This window comes from Diaphorina citri, unplaced genomic scaffold (genome assembly GCF_000475195.1).
Source record: "Diaphorina citri unplaced genomic scaffold, Diaci psyllid genome assembly version 1.1 scaffold1670, whole genome shotgun sequence".
Taxonomy (NCBI): Eukaryota; Metazoa; Arthropoda; class Insecta; order Hemiptera; family Psyllidae; genus Diaphorina; species Diaphorina citri.
The window spans coordinates 46,538-67,096 of record NW_007379096.1 but is presented as its reverse complement, the minus strand read 5'-3'; the positions used below and the strand labels follow the sequence as shown (position 1 = coordinate 67,096).

The 20,559-nt window shown below is 40.1% G+C and overlaps 2 protein-coding genes and 3 long non-coding RNA genes across 5 annotated transcripts; 4 read left to right on the top strand and 1 right to left on the bottom strand.

Annotated features, from left to right (window-relative positions):
- The first annotated feature begins 467 nt into the window (after positions 1-467).
- On the top strand, positions 468-2,209 carry LOC103516809 (mitochondrial enolase superfamily member 1-like). The gene is made up of 2 exons (XM_008481795.3): positions 468-673; positions 1,552-2,209. Exons 1-2 carry the CDS (start codon positions 533-535, stop codon positions 1,648-1,650), a joined length of 240 nt encoding a protein of 79 aa, XP_008480017.1. The 5' UTR covers positions 468-532; the 3' UTR covers positions 1,651-2,209.
- On the top strand, positions 1,681-4,626 carry LOC113470573 (xaa-Pro aminopeptidase 1-like). The gene is made up of 4 exons (XM_026829112.1): positions 1,681-1,695; positions 2,795-2,996; positions 3,734-4,029; positions 4,525-4,626. Exons 1-3 carry the CDS (start codon positions 1,681-1,683, stop codon positions 3,949-3,951), a joined length of 435 nt encoding a protein of 144 aa, XP_026684913.1. The 3' UTR covers positions 3,952-4,029; positions 4,525-4,626.
- A 3,622-nt stretch (positions 4,627-8,248) lies between these two features.
- LOC113470571 lies at positions 8,249-8,704 on the top strand. The gene is made up of 2 exons (XR_003393585.1): positions 8,249-8,334; positions 8,545-8,704. It is a non-coding gene; the product is annotated as an uncharacterized LOC113470571 (long non-coding RNA).
- Positions 8,705-15,629: 6,925 nt separating this feature from the next.
- On the top strand, positions 15,630-16,515 carry LOC113470568. The gene is made up of 2 exons (XR_003393582.1): positions 15,630-15,725; positions 16,207-16,515. It is a non-coding gene; the product is annotated as an uncharacterized LOC113470568 (long non-coding RNA).
- LOC108253372 lies at positions 16,333-17,535 on the bottom strand. The gene is made up of 2 exons (XR_001809731.2): positions 16,931-17,535; positions 16,333-16,859 (listed from the first exon to the last, which is right to left on the bottom strand). It is a non-coding gene; the product is annotated as an uncharacterized LOC108253372 (long non-coding RNA).
- Positions 17,536-20,559: the final 3,024 nt, after the last annotated feature.

Genomic DNA, 20,559 nt, shown 5'->3' with positions numbered 1-20,559 from the left:
TTATTATAGTATTTTTAAATGAAATTTTATAAAATGAAGGGAGGGGCCCTATGCTAACTATAATGAAAATTCCCTATTATGTAGTAAAACGTCAATTGACTCGTAATGCACAGCATATTTGAACCCAAACCCAGCTTATTCTTGCAAAGAAATACGTAGCTTGTTAATAAAATTATTATATTAATATTAAATACTAATATTTTTGTAGGGTGATCAATGTGATCAACTGGGCAGTTTTCCCGACCCCACTGAGGCTGGGTGAGCTCAATGTGCAAAGGTGGGTTGTTTGTCGCCAAATGGAGGTAAAATCCTCGTCACTAAAAATCTTAGCAGTTATACAGTGACGTTAAAGCCATTTATTATTCCAGTGAAAAGTTCCGTCTCTCACGTTTGATCTATGTATGTTCACTCCTCGAAGCCATTTATATTATTATTATTCAAGTGAAAAGTTCCTTATCTGATTTTAAGATTTACGTATGTTTACTCCTCAGTTCCAGTCTGTCCTCACGCTGGTGGAGTAGGTTTATCGGAGATGGTGCAGCACTTGCAAATCTTCGACTACGTGTGTGTATCTCAGAGTCTACACAATAGACTCATCGAGTTTGTAGACCAGGAGACGTCACACTTCTTTTATCCAGTTCGCATTGAGAATGCCCACTATATTGCCCCGAAAGTAAGTCTAAAGGCCCGTTGGCACTTGTCATTCGATTTATTCCATTACACACACACACACACACACACACACACACACACACACGATTTTTTCCCTAACGATAAGTGGGAACGAGCCTTGACGATAGTTCGCATTGAGAATGCCCACTATATTGCCCCGAAAGTAAGTCTAAAGGCCCGTTGGCACTTGTCATTCGATTTATTCCATTACACACGACACGATTTTTTCCCAAACGATAAGTGGGAACGAGCCTTGACGATAAAGCGGACTAAAGGTCTAGATTCACGAAGTTCAACGATAAGTAATAATAATGGGAAGTATTGTCTCTTCTCGCCCAACTGATGAGGGTAAGGGGCATACAACGGGATGGACATGCTACGACACAGACCACACGAGTCTAATGTAGCAGTTGTTTCATTGCTGCCAACAAAAACGGCAGTAGTCTATGACGGTGCGGACACGGCTCGGGGATGGTGTTACTGTGAACTCAATATTAAAAAACCCTTCACTTCAATAAACCTAGTTTTCATTAGGACCCAATATTGTTTATTCCAGGAACCTCTTGACGATAAAACAGGGACTAAAGTACTAAAGGTCTAGATTCACGAAGTTCAACGATAAGTAATAATAATGGGAAGTATTGTGTCTCTTCTCGCCCATCTGATGAGGGTAAGGGGCATACAACGGGATGGACATGCTACGACACAGACCACACGAGTCTAATGTAGCAATTGTTTCATTGCTACGCAACAAAAACGGCACTAGTCTATGACGGTGCGGACACGGCTCGGGGATGGTATTACTCTTAAATCGATATTAAAAAACCCTTCACTTCATTAAACCTAGTTTTCATTAGGACCTAATATTGTTTATTCCAGGAACCCGGGTACAGCACCGAATTGAAGCCAGCTTCCAGAGCTGAGTTCAACTATCCCAATGGTACTTGGTATTGGTATCAACAGAATCAAGGAAGATGAAGTGAGTCCAAGGTTATTTTGAATGCTCCAATGGCTATCTGTTGCGTAAGTATACCTTTGTGCAGTGCCCATATGAATTCAGTCGTACTGATTGCTGATTGGATAACTAAAATTTCATCCATTGTAATCGACCTTTGTATTGAAGTCCTGTTGCAGACTTCTAGCACAGATAATATTAGGTTCTATCGATATAAAAACATCTAAATCCGGATAAATAATTCAATTTATTTTTAATAAAATAAAATCTATGCAGTTGATAACGTATTTCTAAGTCTGGTTGTCCACCATTTTTCAGACGAAATGGCTTTTTTCAGTTCTACCCATAGGATATTTAAATATTTTTTCTTCGAGAAATACAATAAGGAAGGTGAGATAAAGATAGGGGACTATTAAGTCTTAATGCAATAGAGTACGAAGTAGAAAATAATCGGCCATGAATAAAATTATTTATCAAGTTATATGTGTGTGTATGATCATACTAATTTTACTTCATGTTGTATACATAATTACATACTACATAATAGGGAATTTTCATTATAGTTAGCATAGGGCCCGTCCCTTCATTTTATAAAATTTCATTTAAAAATACTACAATAATTAAATTACAGCTCTTACTTGGCGTAGACTTGGCGAAATAAAATATCAATTTTCTCCCTCGGCTAAGCTGAAATAGGTTCGGTTTGTCTAATCAGCCACTCGTAGGCTTCATTCTGACCCTGACGTTTCAACAGAGGTCCTACCGTGTCTCTGCATTCCTTGTGGAAATCGTTCAGGAACTTGATCTGAAAAAGAAGCGAAAATAATAAGGGTATACGGTATACATTAAAATGTGTAGGCGAATCCTCTGTAGTGAAAATGTAACTGTGTACTTTTGGGTACCTTAAAATTCAAACTCGTTTTATATTGAAGGTTAGGATAGACTTTCGAGTAGAGATGTGTAAAGTGTAAGTGTAAGTGAGTAGTAAAAAAGAACTACTCTTTTCAGTGGACTACTCAATCAATGAGTCAGGTTCTAAAAAATGTAACTCACTCTTCAAACACCCTATACGCCTATAGGCTCTACCAGTGCTTCTCGGAAAGACAAAGGATGTCTAAATTAAATAAATTCATTAAGAAATAATATTATTCATGTTTATGTTTAAAGTGTTTATATTTTCACTTTATACAGGGTCATGCTATAGACGCCATAGCGCGACACAACCTATGGAGCGTAGGTCTGGACTATCTACACGGTACAGGACATGGCATAGGTTCCTATCTCAATGTGCATGAAGGTCCCATTAGCGTCTCTTATTTACCTAAGGCCACTGACTCCGGTATTCTCGCTGACATGTTCATATCAGATGGTAAGTTGACCCATTTATCAGATACTATGTGGCGTATTCATGTATTGTATACACAAGGTTGAATGGCAAAGGATGCCCTAGGCCAGGGGTTTCCAAGTAGCGGCCCGCGGGCCACATGTAGCCCGCCAGACCATTTTGTGGCCCGCGAAACTTTTTATGATCTGTGCAAACTTACCTAATTGTAAAAAAAGTTCGGTACTTAGGCAAAAATGTTCGAATTTTAAAGTTCTATTAAAAAATCCCTCTTGTTGAAAATTAAGTCATGGAAACTGACCTCCTTTAGAGTTCAGCTACAATTAGGAGAATACTATTTGAAAAATTTCGCGTGGTCCCCTATGTATATATGTGGCCCGCGAAGTATCTCCCTATGTAGCATGTGGCCCGCATACACATTGAAGTTGGAAACCCCTGACCTAGACAATCGCGTAGTGCTGTTTTTTCCCGGCACAGTTCAGGCTGGGAGAGGATAATGTGATGAGACGGGTAGCTTGTCGCCGAAACTCGTCACTAAAAACCTTACCTGTTATAGGTACATACAGTGACGTTAAACTCTACGGGGGAAAAAAGTTTTTATTCAAAAATATTTCATTTAGTTTTATTGGTTCTAAACTGGAAAAAAATTCAAGATATAAACTAATTTTCCTTATCCGATTTTGAACCTTTGAGGGCCTCTAGGAGCGCATTTTCATAATGAGATCTACAGTTCATTGGACTACTTGTTTGATTCCTCATTCCAGAGCCTGGATATTATGAAGATGGGAAATTCGGCATCAGAATTGAAAACATCGTACAAGTGATTCCGGCCGAGACCAAATATTCGAGAAAAAACAAGACTTTCCTTACGTTCAAGACAATCACGTTGGTGCCTATACAGACCTCCTTGCTCTGTTGTAATATGCTCACTGCTGATGAAGTAAGTAGAATAGAATATACCCTGTTTATACTGCCAGCATAGGACTGAAAAGTCCCTTTACTCCCGCTAAGTACAGCGCACTTTTATGTGATCCGATGGTCATCAAAAGGAGAGATGTGTTGGCAATTAGCGCATCAAAGACCAACTGTGAACATCTAGGTCCGAAGTCCACTCTGCGAACCACTAACATGACATGGGTCGGTTGGTTAAATATGACCACACAATAACAGAGCTACAGTGGTCTTTGGGAACGACTCCAGTGTCTCATCTAGTGGCTACCTTGTTTTGTATACAGACCTCCTTGCTCTGTTGTAATATGCTCACTGCTGATGAAGTAAGTAGAATAGAATATACCCTGCTTATACTGCCAGCATAGCACTGAAAAGTCCCTTTACTTCCGCAGTCTATACAAGGTCTCATAGTGATCGCTAAGTACAACGCACTTTTAAGTGGTATACAGACCTCCTTGCTCTGTTGTAATATGCTCACTGCTGATGAAGTAAGTAGAATAGAATATACCCTGCTTATACTGCCAGCATAGGAAAAGTCTCATAGTTATCGCCAAGTACAACGCACTTTTAAGTGATCCGATGGTCATCAAAAGGAGAGATGTGCAAAGCTATGAAAACTACTTCCTTCCAAGGGCTTCTCAGTCAATGAGTCAGATCTTAACTCTCTATTTTGTTCGTATAGGAAAGATTGGAGTCTTGAAAAGTGTGCAACTTTGAGAAGCACTGGTAGAGCCTATAGGCGTATAGGGTGCCTTGTTTTGCTGAAGAAGGATATAGAGTTTAGAACCAAAACGTCTAAAGAACAATAAGGCACGTACCAACTCCAAGTCCAAAACCACTTTAAGTATCAATTCAGTATTATTGGTTACCAACCTCAGTGGTACAGTGGTTAACGCGTTGGACTTTGGATCTGGAGGTTGGTGGTTCGAGTCCAAGAGTCGTCATAAAATTTATCTTGGTGTAATAATTGGGGAACAATATTTGTGACAAGTATTTAAGGAGGCTTAACGCAATTAGAAATTTCTTTTTTTATATTTTATTTTTTGTATCATTGGTTACCCCTTCCACTTTGAAAGCACGTACCAACTCCAAGTCCAAAACCACCTTAGGTATCAATTCAGTATTATTGGTTACCAACCTCAGTGGTACAGTGGTTAACGCGTAGGACTTTGGATCTGGAGGTTGGTGGTTCGAGTCCAAGAGTCGTCATGAAATTTATCTTGGTATAATAATTGGAGAACAATATTTGTGACAAGTGACAAGTATTTAAGGAGGCTTAACGTAATTATTTTATTTATTATTATTATTTTATTTTTTTTCTGTATCATTGGTTACCCCTTTCACTTTAGAGTCTATTTTTATTCATCCAATATATTTCACTTACAGGTATCGGAAGTCCAACGTACTGACAAGAAGTTCAGGTGGCATATCCACCAGGAGTTTCCAAAGAGGTTTGGCTTCGATTTTGGCCCACAAATCCCACAGGGCGTTCATTAGGGCTGCCACAGCCAGATGTGTTACTCCTGCATAGCAAAACCGTGATGGAAAAAAAAATCAAATCATGAATCTTTGTTGTAAAGCAGAGAGCTTTTTCACAACATGGGTATCACAGTATTACAAATCTTCCATTTACTCAATCATCATACTTATTATCGCTCGTATCTTCTACTTGTAATGCCGCCACTGGTCGTACTCGATTAAAGTAGCTACTCAATTGTCCTCACGAGGCTGAGTGCACCCCGAACTCCAAGCACAGAGCCGAAAAAAACCTCAGCTACGCCGGGAATCGAATCCGGACCTCCTGCGTGCAAGCCTAGTGTGATACCCACTCGGCCACGGAGGTTGTTCCGTGATGGAAATAATACGTAACGTAAGAAAGTGATATTATACGAAAATAATGAGGAAAAATAGAAAGTAAAAGTATATAAATTTCAAATTTTTCTGCATCTTGAAGGTATACCTCGGTAAGAAGGGAAAGCAACCTCCGTGACTGAATAGGTAAGTATCAAGTTTAGTATACCTATCACAATAGGTCGCCGTTTTCCATTCCCGTTTGAGTCTTTAGTAGCAGAAAAAGACTGCCTTTTCGAGGTAGATTGTAAAAGCGTTGCTTAAACAAAATAATAGGAGCTATAGCTTTAATAAGATAACAATAAGGGGGAAAACATCTTACCTTTGCTGGGACCTAATATCCTGTCTTCCTTCTCTCTTCGATTTTCGGGACGATAAGACCATAGCAGTTACAGTTCCCTCTGTCAAACCTCTTAAAAAAAAGACTGCCTTTTCGAGGTAGATTGTAAAAGCGTTGCTCAAACAAAATAATAGGAGCTATAGCTTTAATAAGATAACAATAAGGGGGAAAACATCTTACCTTTGCTGGGACCTAGCCATCGTAGTTGGGACTCATTTGTTACCCGATCCCAGAACTCCCCAAAGCTGGCGTAAATCGTGTGTACGTATTGATCCTTGAATAGGAACGATAGTGCCTCTACAGCTGTACATACTGAAACATACAGAGAAAGCTGGCGTAAATCGTGTGTACGTATTGATCCTTGAATAGGAACGATAGTGCCTCTACAGCTGTACATACTGAAACATACAGAGTACCTATTGAGATTTCTTGAAGTTCCAACTGGAGGAAACCGTCAAAGAAATAGACTGTATGTGGCGTTAATTCGAATAAGACATTCAAAAGCCCAAGTCCAAGGCAGTTCAAGAATTGAAAGTCAGAGGCGCGGCGATAGCATGTTGAATGCATTAGTTAGTTTAGCATTGAGTTAATTTTTCTCTATCCCACGTAGCTTGTCGCCAAAAGAGTGTAAAAATTCCGTCGCTAAAGCTGTTAGAAAGCAACAGCTTTAGCGACGGGATTTTTACATTTACATTGAGTTAAGCAACGTGCTGCGTGGTTGGTATCCGGATGGGTTACCATCTGAGCAATCCCGCGCTACTGGTTTTTCTCTATCCCACGTAGCTTGTCGCCAAAAGAGTGTAAAAATCCCGTCGCTAAAGCTGTTGCTTTCTAACTTCCTCCTTTCACGATTACCTCTAAACTGAGCTTTTACCTATTTCTGTTCCTCTACCGAGAGTAAACGTCAGTCCATATCCAATCAGTTTTGGGTTTGAAGTAATCAAGCTGACGTAGGCACAGGAATAGTCTGGATCTTTATGCTGAAATTAAATAGACAGCGCAGCGTTAGGTAGAGGTTTTACGTCCATTCCCGAAGGAACATCGAAGTTACGCAACGTTGTGCGTGGTTAGTATCTGATAGGAGAAAGCCAGCCGTTCCGAGATCGAACATTATCCGTTCAGGATAAAATCCGCCCCGGGCGGGAATGGAGCAAATGTTTGCGTCCAAAGTGGAATCGGATTGGTTCGGCCAAAAAAAGTCACATGCAACGTTGTGCGTGGTTAGTATCTGATCCCCTAACAGTTTAACAGTCTGGTACAACACGTGTCACGTGCGTTTTTTTTTTTTTGTTTTTTTCAGTCGGCCTCGAACCTTTGAAAAAGACAAGGTAACTTAGGTAACATACTTCAACCTGAGTAGGTATACCTACTTAGGTGAAAGACAGACAGACAATATTAGCGAGCTACATAATTTGAAACGTGATGATTCCAAAGCAAACCCCCTGTGGTTTTCCAATGTAGGATAAATGACAATGTATAGGGGTCTTACAGCCTACCAACTGCCTACATACTTCAATGTGTAAAAATAACCATGACCTTGTTGCAACATACTTCCCCTGAGGCCACCTTGATATTGAGGGGCTCTAGGGCCTGAAAATGAAGGTGAAAGTTTATATTTCTTTGATGCATTTCGCTTAGGTTTTTTAATGTGTTTAACGACTTTAACGGCACTGTATAACTGCTATGGTCTTTAGTAACGGGGGTTTTACTCACCATGCAGTGACCTGCCTACTCACATCGACCTCACCCAGCCTGGATGGGACCGGAAAAGCCAACAGCACGCGATTGTCCAATTGCTTACCCATCCGAATATCAACCACGCTCTACGGTGCCGAAATTCCGTGAATCATGGAGAACTGGTACAGTGGTCCATTATTGTAAAAATAATTTTATTAACAAGCTACGTATTTCTTTGCAAGAATAAGCTGGGTTTGGGTTCAAATATGCTGTGCATTACGAGTCAATTGACGTTTGACCCACATCTTCTGTCCCCTATGCAAAAAGGGGTTTGATATAATTGATTCTACCCGAAGAAGTTCACCTTGACTTTTAGCAGATATACAAAAAAACATAGGCATGTACAAATTATTTTGAAGCAAGGGACTAAAGCCATATTGTAGCCTTTCTCTTGATAGACCAGTGACACGTTGAATGTACCACTGTACCAGTTCTCCATGATTCACGGAATTTCGGCACCGTAGAGCGTGGTTGATATTCGGATGGGTGAGCAATAGGACAATCGCGTGCTGTTGGCTTTTCCGGCCCCATCCAGACTGGGTGAGGTCGATGTGAGTAGGCAGGTCACTGCATGGTGAGTAAAACTCCCGTTACTAAAGACCACAGCAGTTATACAGTGACGTTAAAGTCGTTAAACATTAAAAAAACCTAAGCGAAATGCATCAAATAAATATAAACTTTCACCTTCATTTTCAGGCCCTAGAGCCCCTCAATATCAAGGTGGCCTCAGGGGAAGTATGTTGCAACAAGGTCATGTTCAAGCAGTTCCTATCAACAGAAGCAATACAAGTAGCACAAATTGATTCTGCACGTCTAGGGAGCATCAATGAAATTCTGCCAATATATCTGATGGCCTACAAACTAAAAGGTATTTAACAAGTTTGCCCCGTGCCCACCTGTCGAGTGGTCAAGAACACTGACTCTCGACCTGGAGGTGCTGGGTTCGAATCCCGACCAGGGCGGAAGTTTTCTAACCAAACTTTTCCGTTCTTGGATTGCATTTCGCTTAGGTTTTTTAATGTGTTTAACGACTTTAACGGCACTGTATAACTGCTATGGTCTTTAGTAACGGGGGTTTTACTCACCATGCAGTGACCTGCCTACTCACATCGACCTCACCCAGCCTGGATGGGACCGGAAAAGCCAACAGCACGCGATTGTCCAATTGCTTACCCATCCGAATATCAACCACGCTCTACGGTGCCGAAATTCCGTGAATCATGGAGAACTGGTACAGTGGTCCATTAAACGTGCTGTCACTGCACGCTGGTAAAATAAGACGGACATTCCTTAGCCCAGCTACACACTATCAGGTAGACCTGACAGGCGGACCTGATCAGGTTATCTGTCAGGTCTACCTGATGGTGAGTGGCTGGCCTTACTCGTGCTATGGTCTGATGTCCAATGATATCGTCGGGAGATGTAGGCTCCTCTATCCAATGAATGTTGAACTCCGCAAGTCCCTGCATCCAGCGAACTGCCTCCTCAACCTCCCACCGCTGGTTCGAATCCACCATCTAGAATATTTTTTTCGAGGTAGGTAAGTAACCTTTTTTTTATTATTATTACATATTTATTTTATTTTTTATTTTAAGTAGGCCCTCCATCCACCCCTGGTGGGCGATTAAAAGGGGGCACCTGCCGGCTTTCGCCTCATTCCCCCATCCAATCTACTTACTTTTCTGCTCCTTCCTCCTTCTTTTCAAATGTAAGTAACCTCCTGAATTCACCACACGTTTCGACTACCACGAGTTTGGGGAGTGTCAGGTCTCAGAACTGCTGATGTAAATACGTCTGTCTGTTTTTCTTCTCCGTTATTTCTTTTTGAAAGGGACTGGGGAGTTATGCTGACAATATGTGTTCTAAAGGTGTGTCCAGACATAGTATACGGCCGTCGACTATGTGTGGACACACCTTAACCATCAAATTTCAGATTGGTAGGAGATCTTACCAGCAAATTATCCGGCCCAATCATATCTCTCATGATCTGACATCGCCTCCTGTCATCTTCCAAGCTGATTCCCACTTTGATTTTGAACGCTGTGAAGCCCAGGCTTAGGTAGTGTTGACAGAGAGCTTTCACCTTGTCGTCTGAATAACCAATCCAACCTGAAACACAAATGTTCCATTATAATTTTCGTCAGTAAATGGTTTCTTCCAATTAAATTGATCCCAAGGATCCGAATGTTCAATAAGACAGCATTCAATAACCCCCATGTTTTTCCGGTGTTATAACTAGCGGGGGGAAAAACAGCTTGCCTATTTTTTTTACCTTGGAGGGTATCGCGCCTGCCTTGTAAGCGAACAGGTCACGGGTTCGATTCTCGCCCGGGGCGAACTTTATCATTAACAGATAAGATTCGTCCTCGAAACGGTTGGCTTTCTCCTCCTTTGTTACAGTGTTCTGTATCAAACTTCTTGAAAAAAGAAAAGAAAATCACCTGTAGCCGTAGTATAGGCAGGATAACCTCGGGTTTGCATTCTCTCGATTTTGGCCTCGATATCATTCTGTCTCTGGTGTCTCAAAATGTCCAACGCCTCTTCTTTAGTCAACACGTCAGATCTGAAATTGAAATGGCAATTAGCGCATCAAAGACGCAAAGACCAACTGTGAACGTCTAGATCCGAAGTCCACTCTGCGAACCACTAACATGACATGGGTCGGTTGGTTAAATATGACCACGCGACGAATTTATTAGGCCAGCCCCTCACTTTCAGGTACACCTGATAGTGTGTATGCTCATCAGGTGTCAGGTCTACCTGATAGTGAGTTGCTGTGGCTGGCCTTAGGAGACGTTTTACCAGTCCTAGTAGCGAGCATAGTGGTGTGGGCTCTTGCCTAGTACACAGAAGAGCGCGGAAGAGAGCTTTCACCTTGTCGTCTGAATAACCAATCCAACCTGAAACACAAATGTTCCATTATAATTTTCGTCAGTAAATGGTTTCTTCAAACTAAAATGGTCCCAAGGATCTGAATGTTCAATAAGACAGCATTCAATAACCCCCATGTTTTTCCGGTGTTATAACTAGCGGGGGAAAAAGAGAGCTTTCACCTTGTCGTCTGAATAACCAATCCAACCTGAAACACAAATGTTCCATTATAATTTTCGTCAGTAAATGGTTTCTTCCAATTAAATTGATCCCAAGGATCCGAATGTTCAATAAGACAGCATTCAATAACCCCCATGTTTTTCCGGTGTTATAACTAGCGGGGGGAAAAACAGCTTGCCTATTTTTTTTACCTTGGAGGGTATCGCGCCTGCCTTGTAAGCGCGGGGGAAAAACAGCTTGCCTAGTTTGTTGCCTTGGAGGGTATCGCGCCTGCCTTGTAAGCGAACAGGTCACGGGTTCGATTCTCGCCCGGGGCGAACTTTATCATTAACAGATAAGATTCGTCCTCGAAACGGTTGGCTGAGTTGAGGTAAAAAATTACAAGCAGAAATTTTCCTGAAAACTAGGATTTTTAGATCTCTATAAAAATCGTTCTATTTTATCTAGAGAAGTGAAAAAAATACTCTCAGGTTGGTAATATTGTTCTCTTCAATTTTGCGTTCATTTCAAGTTCCCCACAGTGTTCTGTATCAAACTTCTTGAAAAAAGAAAAGAAAATCACCTGTAGCCGTAGTATAGGCAGGATAACCTCGGGTTTGCATTCTCTCGATTTTGGCCTCGATATCATTCTGTCTCTGGTGTCTCAAAATGTCCAACGCCTCTTCTTTAGTCAACACGTCAGATCTGAAATTGAAATGGCAATTAGCGCATCAAAGACCAACTGTGAACATCTAGGTCCGAAGTCCACTCTGCGAACCATTAACTTGACATAGGCCGGTTGGTTAAATATGAACACGTAGCGCATCAACGCATCAAAGACCAACTGTGAACATCTAGGTCCGAAGTCCACTCTGCGAACCACTAACATGACATGGGTCGGTTGGTTTAATATGACCACGCAATAACAGAGCTACAGTGGTCTTTGGGAACGACTCCAGTGTCTCATCTAGTTACTACCTTGCTTTGCTGAAGAAGGATCTAGACTATCTAGACTCTAGAGTTTAGAACCAAAACGTCTAAAGACCTTGTTTTGCTGAAGAAGGATATAGAGTTTAGAACCAAAACGTCTAAAGAACAATAAGGCACGTACCAATTTCAGCTTTCTAGGTGTTGTGGTTCTCGAGATAGAGCGATCAGTGTGTGAAATGTGAATGGATCTTGTTCTTATAATATAAGATAGGCATTAACTACTTACTAACCTTGAGTTTCTCTGGAAACACAGTTCTAGCTAGGGCTACACAACCTTTGAACACTCTTGTGTAACATTCCTTCTCAAACTCAGTAGGGGTACCAAAGTGAACCGTACGAGTAACGTCCGTGGTGCCATCTCTGCAAGAAAACCAGGTTAACTCAGCTAATTTACATTCCACGTACCTAGCCTAGTTAGCTTGGAAGGTAGCGTGCTTTGTAAGCCCTAGGTCGCGGGTTCGATTATCGCCCGGGGCGAACTTTACCCAACAGATAAGGTTCGCTCTCAGCTGGCTTCCTTTTAAACTATCCTCCTTCTCTTCATGACGGTACAAGACCTCCATTGTTGCAGTTCATTCAAATCTCTTAAAATTACATTCCACGTACCTAGCCTAGTTAGCTTGGAAGGTAGCGTGCTTTGTAAGCCCTAGGTCGCGGGTTCGATTATCGCCCGGGGCGAATTTTACCCAACAGATAAGGTTCGCTCTCAGCTGGCTTTCTTTTATACTATCCTCCTTCTTTTCACGACGGTACAAGACCTTCATTGTTGCAGTTCACCCAACTCTCTTAAAACATCCATTCACATATTACATCAATGATACGCCACTGCTTTATGTCCCTCATTCTAAAGATTTAGGTATCATTTTCCAATCAAACCTTATATTTGACAAACATAGAAATGAGATAGAACAAAAAGCGTTTAGGAGGTTAGGTCTTGTCATCAGATACTCTAAATCTATCCCTGACCCTGATGTTACCAAAATGCTCTACTTTTCACTTGTTCGTTCCATACTTGAATATGGTAGTCCTATATGGCTTGCTCTGACGGAATGTGGCAAAAAATCTCCAGGAGGTTAGGTCTTGTCATCAGATACTCTAAATCTATCCCTGACCCTGATGTTACCAAAATGCTCTACTTTTCACTTGTTCGTTCCAAACTTGAATATGATAGTCCTATATATATGGCTTCTTCTGACGGAATGTGGCAAAAAATCTCTGGAAAGAGTTCAAGCCCGATTTGTCAGACATCTTTTTCATAAGGAGAATGGCTTCTACCCCCTATATCCTTCCTACATTGAATATGGGCTGCTTGCTGAAAATCAATTGACACTCTCTCAGAAAGGCGACTTTCTGAGCAGATGAAACTTTTGAAATATATTTGCCAGGGAAAATCAAGCAGTTCATATCTCATTGAAAAAACTAAGCTTAGGGTACCAAACTCTAGATTGAAATAATCTGACAAAGTCCCAATTGACACTCTCTCAGAAAGGCGACTTTCTGAGCAGATGAAACTTTTGAAAAATATTTGCCAGGGAAAATCAAGCAGTTCATAACTCATTGAAAAAACTAAGCTTAGGGTACCAAACTCTAGATTGAGATAATCTGACAAACCCAGCAAACCCTTATTTCATATCCCCAATATACCGAACATTAACACCCTTATGAAATCGCCACTAATATGTGCAATGAGCACTTACAACAATATGAGCGAGAGACCAGACCTCCTCTGAGCTCTCGCTCAAGATTGTAACGCCAAAACAACGTCAAGTGTTGCCCTACTTGAAAAGTAATTTTTAAGTGGTGTGTAGACGGTGGCATTAAAAAAAAAAAAAAATCGAAGAGAGAAGGAAGACAGGATAGGAGAAAGCCAGCCGTTCCGAGATCAAACATTATCTAACCAAACCAACTACTCACATTAACCTTACCCAGCCTGAGTGGGACCGGTAAAAGCCAGCAGTACATGGAGTACTAGTACCCAGATGGATCACCCATCCAAGTACTATCCACGCTCGATGTTGCTTAACTTCAGTGATCTAACGAGAACTGGTGTATTCAACGTGACAAAGCCGCTGTCACGTTGACGTGAAGTTCCCCTCAAAAAAATTAATTAAAAAAAATCAGGTATTTCTCGGGTTTTGAACCCGAAACTTTTTAACTGAGTATTACGTGTTTGAAAATATCACCAATCGATTTCTCGAGAAAAAATACATAAAATAAAGTATTTATTCAGTTATCTACAAAAATGTTTCGTTTCAAACTTAACACATTCCCTACACGACGCTCTTCCGATCTCTTACCAGCGGTAGTGGAAGGTGAGTTTAATGTTCTAATTCGAAACCCCGGGTGATGTTACCTGGCGTATATCTCACCCTCTAATCCCCGGCTATTGAGAATCCCCTGAAACTTTAGTAATGTAATATTAAACACTCTAGTAATATTAAAAAAAAAAAAATCCGCCAGAAATTTGGAAGCTTCATCAAAATCGGACCGAGAGGTATTGCAGAAACAGATGGACAAACTAGGTGCAAAATAGTAAAGTGGTTGACAACAATAATACTTTGCGCTTAACAGGTCGTTTTTATTTTATTTATTTACCTAGGTATTTTTATTATTATTATTTTTTAAAAAAACGGGGAATTTACTCTGCATTTGGTGACAAGCTACACGCCTCCTTACATTAAGCTCACCCAGCCTGAGTAGGGCAGGGAATGGCCAGCAGCACGCGATCGTCCAGATGGTCACCTATGTGATTGATAATAACCACGCTCAGGTTGACATTTATAATCCTTTGCGATGCTTACTCATTTTCGCTTTGTTCCCAGGTTGATCCAATACAATCCGAAGACCAAGAAGAACAAAGTACTTATCGCTAATCTCCACTTCGCTAATGGCGTGGAACTATCTGCAGATGAATCATTCGTCATAGTGGCTGAAACCATGAGTAGTAGAGTACACAGGTACGTTTCACCTCAATGAGACAAGAAAAACTGTTTTTACATGTATTTTTCCTATGGCGCACATTAAAAGTGGACACACTGTATATTTAGGACTATGAAGGTCATAACATAAACTCAACTAAGAAGTTCAACCTTCCCACTTTTTTTACTTCGCTAATGGCGTGGAACTATCTGCAGATGAATCATTCGTCATAGTGGCTGAAACCATGAGTAGTAGAGTACACAGGTACGTTTCTTCACCTCAATTTCTCTTTATACTTTCAACTATGAAGGTCATAACATAAACTCAACTAAGAAGTTCAACCTTCCCACTTTTTTACTGATTTAAAACTTCATTATTTCTTTTAACACAATAAAAAAAAAATACCATTTACAAGAAGTACCTATACCAATAAGTGAGGGGGAAAACAGAGAAGGGGACATCTTTTAACACAATAAAAAAAATACCATTTACAAGAAGTACCTATACCAATAAGTGAGGGGGAAAACCCGTACAGAGAAGGGGACATATGTAGCTTCCTCAGACAATCTTAAATTATATTTCACGTCACCAATTTTGAATTATATTTCAGCACTTTTGTTAGTATGAACCTTTTAACTTTGAATAGCGAGGGATATCATTTAAGCATGGCACTGGAGGCATGCTTGCAAAGCGGCCCTTGTGTTTAGCACTATTTAGTATTTACTTTTGGTACCGTTCTTATAGCTTCTTTCGATTTCGGTACCGTTCTTACAACTAATTTCGATTTCGGTACCGTTCTTACAACTAATTTCAATTTCGGACCTTATGATAAGATCTCCGTTCTTATAGGTTCCTTCATTGGACCTTTCCCTAACATCAGGAAATTCGTGGCAAGATTTTTGCATCTCCTTGTGAAGATTCCGTCTGTGAAACATGTGGTAAGATACACCAAGTGAAATACCTATATTATAAGATGAATCAATTGAAATAATATGTAGTAAGATGAATCAAGTGAAACATGTGGTAAGAGGAACCACGAAACTGGACGGTGTTCTGAGTGGGGTTGATCCGTGTACTGGGTTCTCTAAAATCCTTAACTCTTACGTGTCCAGAAATGACCTTGCCATCCGTGATGAATGCTCTGTCTGTCGATCACCCTTAAATAGGTAGTAGCATGAATATTGGGGGTACCTTGAATGTAGCCATAGTCTTAACTCTTACGTGTCCAGAAATGACCTTGCCATCCGTGATGAATGCTCTGTCTGTCGATCACCCTTAAATAGGTAGCATGAATATTTGGGGGTACCTTGAATGTAGCCATAGTTAAGTAGCTTACCTATCAATGAACATGTTCTTTAGATATTTTTCCACATTATTATTCAAAATTTCTCACAGTCGTTTTTATTGCCATTTTCACAGGTGGGTCATTTCGAGTCAATCCTATTCCTGCAAGGTACTCGCTACACGCTACTAGTAATTAGTTCTCAAGGCGAGATAGTAGATGCTCTGCATAGTGTAGATGGAAGTCTCAAAGGATCCAGTGATGTGGAGGAATACAATGGCGCTTACTACTTTGGATCCCCAATCAGCAAACACTTAGCTCGAGTACCATTGGCCAAATAGGAGATCGGGAAAGGGCTTTTCTTCAGATATGTAATGTCTTAACTTGATCGATTGCAAATATTTCTACTTTCTACGGGTTACTTTTGTTCTCGTTTTGACCCAGCACGTAAATGGAAAGTATTGTGTTTCGTCTCACCCATCTGATGAGAGGCATACTACGATACAGACTACAGGAGTCTAATGTAGTAGTTGTTTGAAACACCCATCTTTTTATTATTGAAGCAACTGAAGCAACGTTGCGCGTGGTTGGTATTCAGATGGGGAACCATATGGGCAATGACGTGCTGCAGGCTTTTCCCGACCCCACTCAGGATAGGTGAGGTTAATGTGAGGATATGGGGGTGTGCCACAAGGTCCCCTTAGGTGAACCGCAAGCCGCCGAAAGATGGGAGACAATGGGAGTCTTGAAATGTGTGCCGCGGTGGCAACAACTTGGAGAAGCACTGGACCTTTAGGGCTAAAGGATCGTTTCCACTTGTCATGTGTGCCGCGGTGGCAACAACTTGGAGAAGCACTGGACCTTTAGGGCTAAAGGATCGTTTCCACTTGTCGTGAGTTTCATCCGATTTTTTCCCCCTAAATGTCCTGTAGGCAATGTAATTTAAATGAGATTGTTCCCAACTTCCGCACAACACGATTTTTTTTCCGAACAAGTGGGAACAGGCCTTAAGTTGAGGCATCACATAACTATTGATCTCAGGACCTCAGGTAACATTTAAGCATTGTGCCCAAAAGTACACTTCTCAACTCAATCTCACATTGGTAAAAGACTGAATTATTTTCCATGTAGGTACCTAATATTTATGTTATGTTTTATTGCGGTTAGGGCATTTGGAATAAACAGAAAATTCTACCTTACCTTGTGATCATCTCGTAATAAAATGTGTAGGCAATTAATTTTAAATAACAGCTGCTTCCTATGTATCGAAAAGCGGTCATAACTCGTGATACTATATGTACATAATTATATTTCGGCCTGTATATACATTTTATGCAGTTTCTAGCACTTTTTTGTTATCTGGGTATATACATTTTGGATGCCTACATTGCCTACTTACCCTGATAAGAGTGATAAAACTGATAAGATAAGCTGATAAACTTACTATAAAGGGAGATAACAGATAAATGATGTTTAAAAAATTTAAAAATGCAGTGCAATAGTCGGACCCATCTTCCCATTGTACTTGGGATTGTATATTGTTGAAGAAACTCGTGTTCTAGCAGAAATGGTTTCTAGCGTTTTGGCCTACAGGGTGACTTGTGCCTAAGGGATGCTGTTGTTCGTTGTGAAATAACGAGTCGATTAAGGCAGTTTAAATTTGCCAGCCTAGTTAGCTTAGTTGGTAGTGCGTTTGCCTTGTAAGCGCTAGGCCGCGGGTTCGATTCCCGCCGGGGGGCGGATTTTATCCTGATGGGATAACGTTCGTTCTCGGAACGGCTGGCTTTCTCCTATCCTGTCTTCCTTCTCTCTTCAAAAAAAAAGTAAAAAATTGACCGTTCTTACCGTTCTATACCGTTATGGTTCAGCGTTCAGTTTGATCTTTGATCTTTTGATTTTGATTTTGATATGATAATGGCTACTGACTGTCCATCCTAAAAACATTAGTAAAGGTGGTTGCCACAAGTAGCTGAACGCATGCGATAAGTTCACACATGTGATACTATTCAGTCTGAAAACATTTGTAACTAGATTTCAATCATGCGTTATCTTCACACAAGTTTGCAATTTGCTGATTTCCAGTGATTTCGGTACCTATCCGGTATCTTTTTAAAAAAATTGGTTTTTTTTTTTAATTGGACGCCTTATTCATTGGCTGTTCTTGGACTTCTTGGTTCTTGGACCTCAGAGCAAAGTTTTGGACCGATTTTACGGAATTTCAATTTCAGCCTTTCTCTTCCTACACACATGGCCCTTATTGCAATGAGCAAAATGACCATTTGACAAGTATACAGGAAGTTTACTTAAACCAGTGAAGAGTAAAAGTTATTTTCATATTTAGATACCTACTTAAAATGAACCTTCACAAAGTTACCAAGTCTACCATCAATATTTTTTTTAATTCATTGGCTGTTCTTGGACTTCTTGGTTCTTGGACCTCAGAGCAAAGTCTTGGACCGATTTCACGGAATTTCAATTTCAGCCTTTCTCTTCCTATTCCTACACACATGGCCCTTATTGCAATGAGCAAAATGACCATTTGACAAGTATACAGGAAGTTTAAAATCCATTCATTGAAAGTAAGTCCATTTTAAGATTTTACACCAATTTCAACTGCTATGATCATTTCTTTTAATGGGCTTTGTCCTCAAGTTGCTGACAAACTGTACATTAAATTTACTCACCCAGCCTGCAGAGAACCAAGGAAATCCAGCTTCAGGGTGTGTTTATGTACCGGGCTACTGGGTTGAGATGAGCTCGGACGACTTGGACGAGGTGAGATTAAGTGAGATAGGATATTGTTTCTACAGTTTTACATTGGAGTGGTAACTTAAGCATGGATAGTGTGAGGGTGTTATGTATTTTTTCTAACCCTCTGTCCCAGCAGCCATGTTTATTATTTATTTTTGCTTTGTAATTTGCTTGTTTTTAATATCTAATATAAATGAAAAGTATAATATAAACATGCAAACTCAAGATAAAAGTAAAAAATGAATTCAGATTTTACAAGGTTTAGAAAAAGAAATCAAAATTTCAAATTTCCTGCCAACTTTACACACTCATGAAGGCTGTCTTAAGTTACCACATCATTTTCCACATGCCAAGAAAGGACAGGAATGGCCTATCTCAACCCAGTACATAACGTGAAAACCGCATCTTCCTAGCTCATCTAGAAGTGGGTTAGAATTTGTATACGTGAGTCAGTCAGTCAGTCAAACTGTACATTAAATTTACTCACCCAGCCTGCAGAGAACCAAGGAAATCCAGCTTCAGGGTGTGTTTATGTACCGGGCTACTGGGTTAAGAGCTCGGACGAGGTGAGATTAAGTGAGATAGGATATTGTTTCTACAGTTTTGCATTGGAGTGGTAACTTACCTAAGCAAGGATAGTGTGAGGGTGTTATGTATTTTTTCTAACCCTCTGTCCCAGCAGCCATGTTTATTATTTATTTTTTGCTTTGTAATTTGCTTGTTTTTAATATCTAATGTAAATGAAAAGTACAATATAAACATAACGTTCGTTCTCGGAACGGCTGGCTTTCTCCTATCCTGTCTTCCTTCTCTCTTCAATTTCGGGACGATAAGACCAACTTTACACACTCATGAAGGCTGTCTTAAGTTACCACATCATTTTCCACATGCCAAGAAAGGACAGGAATGGCCTATCTCAACCCAGTACATAACCACAACCTAACTGTTGGTGATAACATTTAAGATAATGGAAAGGACTGTTGATACTCTGTAGTTTTATTCACAAATCATGATTAATATATTTTATTCTCTGTTCCGTAGACATACCTGGAGCCATGGCAGGGTTTGCTGAAATTTTCAACATGCTTAACAGCAAAGAATCAATCAACATTGATGTTGGACACAGCTACAAGTACACAGATGAGAACAGTGGCTCAGTGTCAGTCCGTCATGTACCATTTGTTTCAAATATAAAAGCAGAAGGAACAAGCTATGCTGATGAAATTAAAGAGCAGGAGGAGGAAGATTGGAAGGTAATAGAATAGGAAGGGCTCATGAATAAATAAATAGGTATTCAACTTGAAACTTTTATGAAAATGAAGATGCATTCTCAAGATGATATTTAATTAAGGTTGTAATTAAATATCATCTTGAGAATTAATTTGGGGTAACACCCGAAATACGCGTAAAGATTAAGGAGCGCGGTAGCGCTCCGCCCCGCCAAGTCAAGAAAGTTTGACCGCTAAAATATATTACATTTGTAAAACTAAAAGTCAAGAGTTTTTTTTTTATTTATTAAGTTATTGAAAGTTTTACCAAGTATTATTTTGGTCTTATTATAAAGCTTTTTTTTACCAAATAAAATGTACGAAATAACAATGATCCTATTTGTTTAAATTTTTGTTATTTTAAAACTGTTTTAATTGTTTTATACCTAATAACCAAATAAAATGTACGAAATAACAATGATCCTATTTGTTTAATTATTTTTGTTATTTTAAAACTGTTTTAATTGTTTT

Coding starts and splice junctions, on each gene's coding strand:
- LOC103516809 (XM_008481795.3), top strand. CDS start 533: ATGGTGCAGCACTTGCAAATCTTCGACTACGTGTGTGTATCTCAGAGT. Junction 674..1,551: donor CCCACTATATTGCCCCGAAA/GTAAGTCTAAAG, acceptor TGTTTATTCCAG/GAACCCGGGTACAGCACCGA.
- LOC113470573 (XM_026829112.1), top strand. Junction 2,997..3,733: donor TGACATGTTCATATCAGATG/GTAAGTTGACCC, acceptor TCCTCATTCCAG/AGCCTGGATATTATGAAGAT.